This window comes from Grampus griseus (genome assembly GCF_964374135.1).
Source record: "Grampus griseus genome assembly, chromosome: 1".
In the NCBI taxonomy this organism is placed as follows: domain Eukaryota; kingdom Metazoa; phylum Chordata; class Mammalia; order Artiodactyla; family Delphinidae; genus Grampus; species Grampus griseus.
The window spans coordinates 61,293,646-61,303,659 of NC_139017.1; the positions used below are offsets into that span (position 1 = coordinate 61,293,646).

Below are 10,014 nucleotides of genomic sequence, written 5' to 3' on the forward strand. Positions count from 1 at the left end.
CAGAGACAAATCCAGTGCCTGGGACTATTAAGATATCTCATAAATGTTTGTCAAGCAAAGGCATGAATGAATGAATGATCTTTTTAAAAACCACAGGATTCCTTAATGGTGAAGTTTCTCTGAATCTAGTTTAGTGGCTAATGGTTGTACTCTGAGTGGGTGGCTGTATAAGAGAGAACATCTGTGTAAATTCACAAGTGTGTGCCTAGTTAGTAGGGAGGCATGTAGACAAGGGGACATGCATGAGTGTGTGTGTGTTAAGTAAATGAGCCTTTGCCAGGTGCCTGCACATTCCTGCGTGAGTGAATATCAGTGTGTGGATGAGCATGTGAGGGGGGCTGGCAGGAGATATCCCCCTGGATGTAGCCCCAGCCTTGAAGGAGCCTGCACATGCAATGAAGGCACTAAGTGTGTGACAAATGGCTTAAGAGTCTGCAAGTGTGGGGGTGGGAAGTGGGGTGAGTTTGTGAGCTGTTCCCCCAGGACTGGATACCTAAGTGATTCGGCCCCATTCTCATCCCATCCCCCACCTGCCAGGACTTCCATGAAGCTCCTGGCCTTACTCAGCCTGCTGGCCCTGATGCTGCAGGAAGCAAGGACAGCATCTCTCCCAAAGACGGAGAGGGAGAGGGAAGGAGACCAGCCGCACGGAGAAGGCGATTCTTATGCAGTTCTGCAACTGGGGGACTATGTCCTGAGCCTAGACAACTACGATCAAGTCGTTGACCTGAGCAACTATGATGAACTCACAGACTACAGGGACCAGCTCCCCAAGGTGAGGGGCATGCAGCAGACCCATTGCATTCCCTGCAAGAAACTGGGAGCCTGAGGCCTGGTCCCTCTCTACCTGTTCCATAATGCAGGTATCTCAAGCCTCCAACTTTCTCTAGGAGGTGGAAATTCTTGTCCCTCCACAGGAACTTGTCGTTTAGATAATACTAAGAAAGAGGACACAAAACTTCAAGTTCTTTGTCTGTTTGTAGCAAATTTTGTGGGACTTCCCTTAGAAGTCATACATCCCTCCTTCCCTCTGCCTTCAAGACCATAAGGTGTATCTCACTGGGACAACAGTCCTCACATTCTCCCTTGGAAAAAGGAATGCTACAACCTGTCTTTTCTTAGACTATCTTCAGTTCTGAAGTTCATTTTTCAGCCCTTTCTGGCCTTTGCAGGGACTGATCTGAAGCCTGCACTCATCTGCTGTCTGACCTTGGTCTGTGCGGGCAAGGGAAAAGCCCAGTCTGGGGGGTCTGGAGATGGGGTTCTGGCTCTGCCACCAGATGGCCCCTTGAGCTCAGTCCCTCCCCATCTGGACCTCAGTTTCCTCATCCACGTCATGATGAGGGACCAGATGCTCAGAAGGCCCTTGCCTTGTTCACTCTTCCTGCCGTCCCTCCCTCGTTTTCCACAGTGACTCTTTGCAAGCTTGAAATTGGTCGCTGAAGTTCCCAGAATCCAAAGTGAAGTCCCTCTCAGCCCCTCAAAGCTGGCTTACTGTATACTGTGTCTCCAGGTTAAAGGGACCAGCCTGGCTTCTCCAACCAGGACAAGTTTCACTCAGAGCACAAGGGCTCCAAGGACACCCCCTTCAAACCCCACAATGGCCAGGCCTACGACGCGGGGCCTGCTGGTTTCCCTGACCAGCCATGGTAAGTTCACAGGCACAGGTCTCAATAGCCACAGGTCATGGGCCGGCAGCCATAACCCAGCACCAGGGGTGCCAAAGAGGAGTGCAGTCAGAGCTATATGGAGTGGAGGATCAGGGAGAGAAGGGGAAACAGCTGCAGGGGAGGAAAAAAGAAAACAAAGGGAGAGGCCGGCTGTTCCTAATGCTTCTTCCTGAGTGCACAAACTGGATAGGAAGCAAAGAAATGCAAGAACTCCGCTGTGCCTAGAAAAGCCACCTACCTTAATTAATAGCGTCGCTGGGGGAGCAGGTTGAGTGATAATTAGATTAGAGACAATTAAAGGCCTGTAGAGAAGAATAAATAACTTTGTGGCCGTCATTTGGCATGGGGGCAAATGAAGTAGTCATACTGCTTTTCAGCTTGAGTTCCCTCGTTAGCAGCTTTTCCCTCTCCTTGAGGCCCTCCTGGAGACTCTGGGATGCTGGCATATCCGCCAGTAGGGGGTTGGCACTCTGCTGGGGATCAGAACTGAGGCAGAGGAGGATGCAGTTAATTCCTGACTTGCTTGCTCTCGGTTCCTGTTCTCTTCTTGAGATGTTTGCCTTGGATGGGTATAGGGTAATGGGGCACCTGTAGAGAAAACACTTCTGTCAGGAATCCATGACGTCCCAGGCTTAAAGAGACCATAAAGGGCCTCAGCTGGACCTGCCGTTCAAGGCCTGGGGATAAGTACACTGTCTGGTCACGACTGGTGAAGAAGAGCTATCTCTTAATCTTGGGTCTGTGTCACTACCAACAGAGTTCCGCCTTGAGTTGGACGAGCAGTGATCTCCAGTAACCTCTGTTCTTTCTAATAACAAGGGATGGAAACCTCCTGCAGTATTCAGTAAAACCTTCCCAACTTTGTAAGGCCAGTCTGAGCTCAGTGGTCTGGCCTAAGTCTCATGACCACTGGTCATGGACTGAGAACAGGGGAGGGATGTTTTCCAATAGAAAACTGAGATGCTGATAACGATGAGAAGGGGAAATGAATCCTGGGCAGGCAGTGTACACTCCACCTTGGCTCTATTATGCTTTTCAGAGCCACACAGAACATGTCTAACTCCTCGCCCACCAGGCAGATGGCAGAGCCGGCAGCCATTGGCCATTCCACTGAATCTGGCTTTATTTCATCTTCATTGCACCTTTTAGGACCAGAGAGGAGCCCTATGGAAAAGAGACTGATAGATGTCCTAGAAATGCCCACATAGGCCCAGAAAAACCTACACAGGACCAGGGTCTGATAAAGGCACTAATGGGCTTGGATTGTAATGGGTAATAACTGAGGGTGGATCTGCTTCTCTTAGGTCAAGGGCTGAGTGCCAGGCTGGCAGCGGCCAACAGCACTCCTGGGTACATTGTGACAGTTGGTCTGGGCAGCAACCCAAGAAGACACAGACAACCACGGCTCAGACACTCCCTGGGGCCGGGGCTATTGGTCCCAGAGGCTGAAGGGAGTCTGACTGAGGAGGGGGGTCTCCCTTTGTTCTGTCTTCCACCTGGGCCAGGCCTGCCAACCTGTCTGATCTGCGTGTGCCTTGGTTCCTCTGTGTACTGTGATGATGCTGACCTAGAGAACATCCCTCCTCTTCCCCAGACAACCGCTTACCTGTACGCCCGCTTCAACCGCATCCGTCATATTCGGGCTGGAGACTTCAAAGGGCTGAGTATGTAATGTCCTGGCAACAGAAAAGAGTGGGTGGGCAGAGGGAACCCCCAGGGTTCTTTCCCTTGCCACCCAGCCACATTGAACAGTCACCAGCCCAAGTGCCTTTCCCTGTTGGCTTTCAGTCTCTCCAGCTATCAAACAGAAATAGCCCCAGTCTCTTTAATTCCTTTGCTTGAAGATTTTTAGATGGCAAAAGTGACCTGTTCTTGTATGTTCTCCCCGAAGCTATGGGAAGCAGGGGAGGAGAAGGTATGATCAAGCCTACGTTTTCAGGCTGTCCCAGCAACTGTAGCTCTCTGCCGTCCTGGCCTCTGGACAAGGCCATGTTAACTCTTGTCTCTAATCCAGATTCTTCCACTAATTACTGACAGCCTTCCTGGGCCTCATTGTTCTTTTGTGTAAACTAACAGGTAGAAGTGGGATGGATCCAGGGATTCCTGAGCCTGTTGGGTCTTACCCTCAAAAAGCTTCTTCCAAGCCAATCCACATAGGACAGAACTCCAGGGAAAGGTATCACAGAATCTGAGGGCTTTTCCAGATTTATAAAGTTACTCCTTCTGGTTTGGACCTGGTGCAGGTGGAGAGCTGGCTAGCATCCCCTATCCTGAGAGGCAGGGAGCAGGGCACAGGCAGCTCCAGCAGGAGCAAGGGAAGATGGTATGTCCCTCATCTCTCTGTGTTCTGCCCTGCACCTCTTAGCAAAACTGAAGAGGATTGACCTCTCTAGCAATTTCATCTCCTCCATCGATGACGATGCCCTCCTCCTGCTGCCTGCTCTGCAGGATCTGATCCTCCCTGAGAACAAGCTGGCAGCGCTACCTGTGCTGCCCACTGGCATTGAGGTCCTGGACATCCGCCTGAACCAGCTCCAGAGCTCAGGGATACAGCCTGAAGCCTTCAGGGTGAGCCAGGGCCTTAAGTCCCCCATCTACCACATGCCACCCATGCCTACAACCACACACACACACACACACACACACACACACACACACACACGGCCCTCACAGGATATCTCTGTTCCAACCCTGTTCTGGGGCATGAAAATCAAACCCAATTTTCCTCATCTAAACCATCAGCAGCTCCCCCTCTCCCTCTGTGGGGCACCTGGTCTCTTGGCTTCTTTTTGTGCAACTGCCCAGTCACCTCTCTGTGCACCAACATCCTCACACACTCAGTTTCTGCTCCCCTAAAACTTTGACTTACATGTGACTGGACTTGCAGTGGTACTGGCTCCAGTTCTCACTCTACATATTCTTTTATTTCCAAAACCCATCACTAACTGACTGATCACTGTCTTTCTAGGAGCAAATTCTCAAGAGAGAAAATCTGGTCACTGGCTGGCCAGTTTTGATGGGAAGGGCTCAACACATGGCACAAATATGGCCCCCTGGGCTGCCCACTCAGCAGGGCCAGGAAGAGTCCTGGGGACAGTTCCAGTGAGGAAGTGAAGAGGGGTGTGGATGAGATTGACACCCCAGCTCTGTCACACTCACATATGCAATCTGCTTCCATTGTGCCTGTGGCTCTCATTACGCTGGTCCGAGTGTTTCCCGACCATGCTCTCCACAGCTGCTCCAGATGTAGCATCTGGAGACTTTTCATTTGGGAAAGTCCCTTCTGATAGCAGAGATGCTGAGGCTGGGCCGAAATGTCCTGCGTCCTGCCTCCCACCCATCCCTGCCCCTTGCCTGCTCTTCCCAGAGTCGCCACTGACACTGCCGAGTGCCTTCACACTCCCCCAGCTGCCGGTGCCTCAGTGGCAGCAGCTTTTCCTTCTGCATCCAGTGGGAGGAAATGGGCCTCCCCCACAGCACCCAGCGCGGAACCTGGCACCTGGCTGAGGCCCGGGAGACCCTGAGTGAGTGAATGGGATCACATCAGCCACCCATCACTGCCAGGGCCCCACAGCACCCACCAGCCTCATGCACCCTTTGCCTCCTCCCCAGGCGCTGGAGAAGCTGCAGTTCCTCTACCTGGCCGATAACCTGCTGGACTCCATCCCCAGGTCCCTGCCCCTAAGCCTGCGCTCACTACACCTGCAGGTGAGCGGCCTCCCCAGAGCAAGGGCATTGAACAGCACAGAAAGCGGAGGTCAGATTGCAGGGAGCCTGCCCCCTTAGGCAGCGGTGGGTCTACGTCACTGAGAGCTCGTGGGAGACAAGGATTGGTAGGTGTTGTTCAGACCACTGTCCACAGACTCAGTTTGATTTCTTCCCCTTCCTGCTCTTTGAAACACTTCCCCTCCATGTCCTTATCCCATCTCACCCAATTGCTTGTTCCTTCTCCCCCTTCCCTTACCCTCTGTCTCCCGTCTTCCCTTCCTCCCTCTCAATCTCCCCTCTCTCTCCATCCGTCCTCAATGGTCTCCTCTCCTCTTTCCTTGCATGGGGCGTTGGCTTTCTGTGCCTCGGCTTCTCCAGTTGTAAAGGGGAGGCAAGCTGGTAGGGAGAACACACTGAGCCTGCCTTCAGTGCGGCCTGAGGGCAGAATCTCCCGGTGGAGCAGGCTTGCAGCTGTCAGTGTGTTCTTTCCAGAATAACATGATAGAGACCATGCAGAGGGACACCTTCTGTGACCCTGAGAGGCACAAGCACACGCGGAGGCAGCTGGAAGATATCCGCCTGGACGGCAATCCCATCAACCTGAACCTCTTCCCCAGTGCCTACTTCTGCCTGCCTCGGCTCCCCACAGGCCGCTTCACCTAGCTCACCCCTTCCACTGCTCCCAAGTAAGAGCCCTTGGAGGACCACCAAGGGCACGGGCCTCCTGGGCCACAGGGCCCGATCCCTGTCAGTGGTGTTTCATCCCGGCACTAATCATCCTCAGGATGCAATTGCAAAACTCCACACACACCCCTCCCCCAACGCACACACGGAAATGTCCTCCAGGAGCCAGATTTGTATTTCTCCATCCTCTTTCCTGAACACCTTATGGCGCCTGGCTCAGAGAATAGCAACGTCTGCAGCAAAACTCTTTCCCATATCCCCCATCCCTCCTACCCATACAGAATGCCAAGAAAATCATGTAAGAGGAAGAGGAGGAACAGAAAGAGAAGGAGGAAGTGGGGAGAAGCAGTGGCATGCTGGAGCCAGCTCTTACTACTAGGCTCGCAATAACTGATCATTAAAATTTTCCAGAATTTTGCAAACCAGTTGTTAAATACAGCCATTATTAAAAACTAAATTATATAAACTCACAATTAGATATGTTGAAAACAAATGTAATAAATACTCAAACTCATCACTTCCCAATTACTTTACTATGTTTTACTATTAATCATGTTCTTGAACTTACTTACGTCCACGGTACCTGTGTGGTGGAACTACTATATAATGACAGGCGACTGCTGCCCATCTCTTCCCAGCTCTGCTTTCAGTGATATCACATTGGTAGTTTGAAATTGGCCATGATGGGAGTATTTACACCACGCACATCGGTAAACACTACACATTAGGATTTTTTTGAGAAAGAGAGAGAGCCTGTTGTTAAGCATTTGCTAGCACACCACTGAGGAAAAAGAAGAGCTATTTAAACTACCCCTCCCCGTACTTCCAGGCCACCCCACTGGGGGTAGGGTGGGGTTTCTGTGGGGCTTTTAAAATTTTCTTACTTTTCCTGTGCCAGGGCTTCCTGTTAGATTTGGAGGGAGCCATTCATAAGGATGGAGAACTGACATGAATCTTCATCCGGATGCCTCCTTGTAGCACTTACCTGTTCCTGGTTCAGTGACCAGCTTCTGAGCACGGGTGGCTCAGCCAGCTGGTTCCTAGCCATGCTCTCTTGATGTTTAACCACCAGAGGGCAGCCTTGTGCAAAGATAAATAAATAAATATAGCAATTACTCACCTTCTTGCAACCTTCTTGGATCCTGGGCTGGGCCTGCTGTACTGGGCGAATGGGAAGAAGGGCAGCTATGATCTAGCCAACTTGCCCCTTGAATTATAATGGGAAGAGAGATGTCATCTTTCTCCTTCTTATAAGGACATGTTGGGCAAGGGGGGGTGGTGTTATAGATCGGTGCTTGGCATCAGGTGTTGACTGGGGCATAGAAGAAGGGTGAGGCCAGAAGTTCATGTATTCATTCAGCAAGGATTTTATTGAGCACCTACCTGCTATGTGCAGATGGTATGCAATAGACATACTCCTTTTCTTCATGGAGCTTAAAGTCGAGTGTGGAAGACATGTGTGAAACAAATAATCACACAAATAACCACACTATTCAACTCATGATAAATACTGTAAAAGGAATATTCAAAACACTATGAGAACTTACAGGAGGGGGACACAGTTTAAGGGTCCAGGAGACCTTGAAGAATCAATGTCTAAGCTGAAAGCTGAAGGAATAGGAGTTAGCTAAGGCAACCACTCAAGGCCCCAGGTGGTCCCCAAGTCTGGAGGAACAGGTGTGTCTTGGGGCCCACCTGGAAGGGAACCCATTCATCCGCCTCCCCCACCTCTGTCTAGACCTCTCCAAGTACTGTGGGTGCTCCGGACAGTCCTGTAAGCAGACCAGTCAGAGATCATTATTCACATTCTTCAGATGAAGAATTTGAGAACTAGAGAAGACTCCACACACAGGCTGCAAACTAGGAGTGGGAAGTCTCAAAGGCGGTGAGAGCGGCCTGGTACAGTTGCTGCTGTGTTCACCCTCCCTCTCCCCAAGGACCCAAGGATTCCAGGACCCGGCAGGCTCCCTGTCTCTCTCTGTCTGTCTCTCTCTCTCTCTGTCTCTGTTTCTCTCTTGCTCTCTCTCTCTATCTCTCTCACATGCACGCTCTCTCTCATCCCCTAGTCCCATCCTCTTCCATATCCCACTGTATTTGATTATGACCAGGCCTAGGCATGCAACAGTTGGAAACCTCAGGATCCGCAAGTGCAAGAAACCCTGATTTGAAACAATCCAATGGAAAAAACAGAAGAAATTTTCCAGAACTGGGGCTCCCGTGTGCTAGAAGCCACATCATACCCATATGCCCCAAGGTTAATATGTGCTAAATACAGAAAGTCATCTGACCCCTGTTCTACTGTGGGAGAAGGGGACTCACAATTTCTGGACTCCTGGAATTTGCCAGACACTGTATTAGAAGTTTTTATGCACATCAACTCACTTAATCCCAACCACCACTTTAGATAGTAGAGATGTTTATCTCCACATTGTGGATGAGGAAACAAGTTTGTGAAAGTGTGGTACCCAAATTCACACAGCTAATAAGTGGCAGAGCCAGGATTCAAACCCAGGTCCCTCTAAGCACAGGTTACGGAGTCCTGCTCTCACAGCACTCTTCAATGTAGGCACTACTTTCAAGGCCAGCCAAAGTAGACAGGCTCCTTTCCTGAGGCCACAGCTGCTGTGCTGGGTAGGATTTCCCCAAGGGCCTGCTGCCTTTGCAGCTGTCTCCTAACTAATGCCCCGTTTTTGGCTAGGGAAACCCAAGGAATAGAAAGAACGCCCTTGTTGGCCGCCTCCCTGAAGAAATTATAAATAGTGCATCTGTCCCTCGGCCCCTCCCATGATCCAGGGAGTGGGGAGGGAAGAGAAATCCAAGTGGCTCCCAGCAGCTCTTATATCTTGACTGAAGGAGCTGGGGCTCTTCTCAGGGACCTAACGAAGTTAGGGTCGGACACCTGGCAGGGGAAAGAGAGAGCACCTCTTTATCCAGACTGAGGGTCTCCTGTCCGGCGGAATGGTAAAGACGGGTGTGAACCAGCCCTGAGGAAAAAAGGGAGAGCAGAGAGGAGTGGGCTGTGGGGGTCCAGTCAGGTGGGGAAGGGGCCTCACTGCTGATGCAGTGGGCAGTGCTAGGGGGAATTTAAATCCATCTCTTCAAAGAGCCAGTCTTTTCTGGCCTCACTCATCCAGGTCCTTAATGGCACTCAGCACCTGTGCTCCACCTTGGCAACCTTGGTGAGGACCCTTGCTCTTGGGTGGCTCCCTGGTGGCCCTCCCGCCAGCCCTGAGCAAAGGGGAGCACCTCCCCCACACCCCGTTGCACCCCATGGCCTCAGGGTGGTTCTAGCTCCAGGCAGGTGCCCTGACCAGTTCTGTGACTGTTGTGGGAGGAGGCAAAGAGGCCAGGGTAAGTTTGCAGTGATTGCCCGTCCACCTGCCGGTCCGCAACTCCACAGCCAGGCCCAGGGCAGGAAGAGGCTGGTAGGGAATGGAGGGAGGGAGGGGCTGCTGGAGGGGCTGGAGCTAAATCCATTCAGGAGCCAGGGAGTGTTTCCTCACCCTGACCTTGCCTTGCTGCTTCCTTTCCCCTTGAATTTCCTCCCTGAATAACAATCTCTTATGCTTATGCTGTAAATTTTCACTTTACAGATAGACCTCTTTGATATATGGGATTGAATTTATGGTCCCAATAACTCTGCAGACGGTAGTATTATCTCTACTTTACAGATAGAAAATGGGAGGCTAAGTGATTTGTTCAAGGGAAAGTTGACTTAATGTATAGAAGCACAAGGGAGATGGGGGGAGACAGCCATCATTTCTTGGGAATTCCTGCAAGAGAAATGGAAATCCCATCACCAGCTGCTGGAGCAATGGATTAGTATCCCCCTCCCCACTCCCCAAGAGCTCTTTGAAAAGCAAGGAACAGAGAGAGCCTCTCTCAGACTGGCAAAATGCGTGCCACCCACAGGGCTGTGGGCCTGCATCCTGATGGTGCACAGGAGGTAGTG

At 51.3% G+C, this 10,014-nt stretch overlaps 1 protein-coding gene across 1 annotated transcript; it reads left to right on the forward strand.

The window, feature by feature from the left end:
• Positions 1-544: 544 nt before the first annotated feature.
• On the forward strand, positions 545-6,382 carry OPTC (opticin; the record flags this gene model as incomplete). Its single annotated transcript, XM_082665413.1, has 6 exons — positions 545-775; positions 1,514-1,649; positions 3,176-3,334; positions 4,036-4,238; positions 5,283-5,378; positions 5,871-6,382. The coding sequence occupies 6 exons, from the start codon at positions 545-547 to the stop codon at positions 6,039-6,041; spliced, it is 996 nt and encodes a 331-aa protein (XP_082521539.1). The 3' UTR covers positions 6,042-6,382.
• Positions 6,383-10,014: the final 3,632 nt, after the last annotated feature.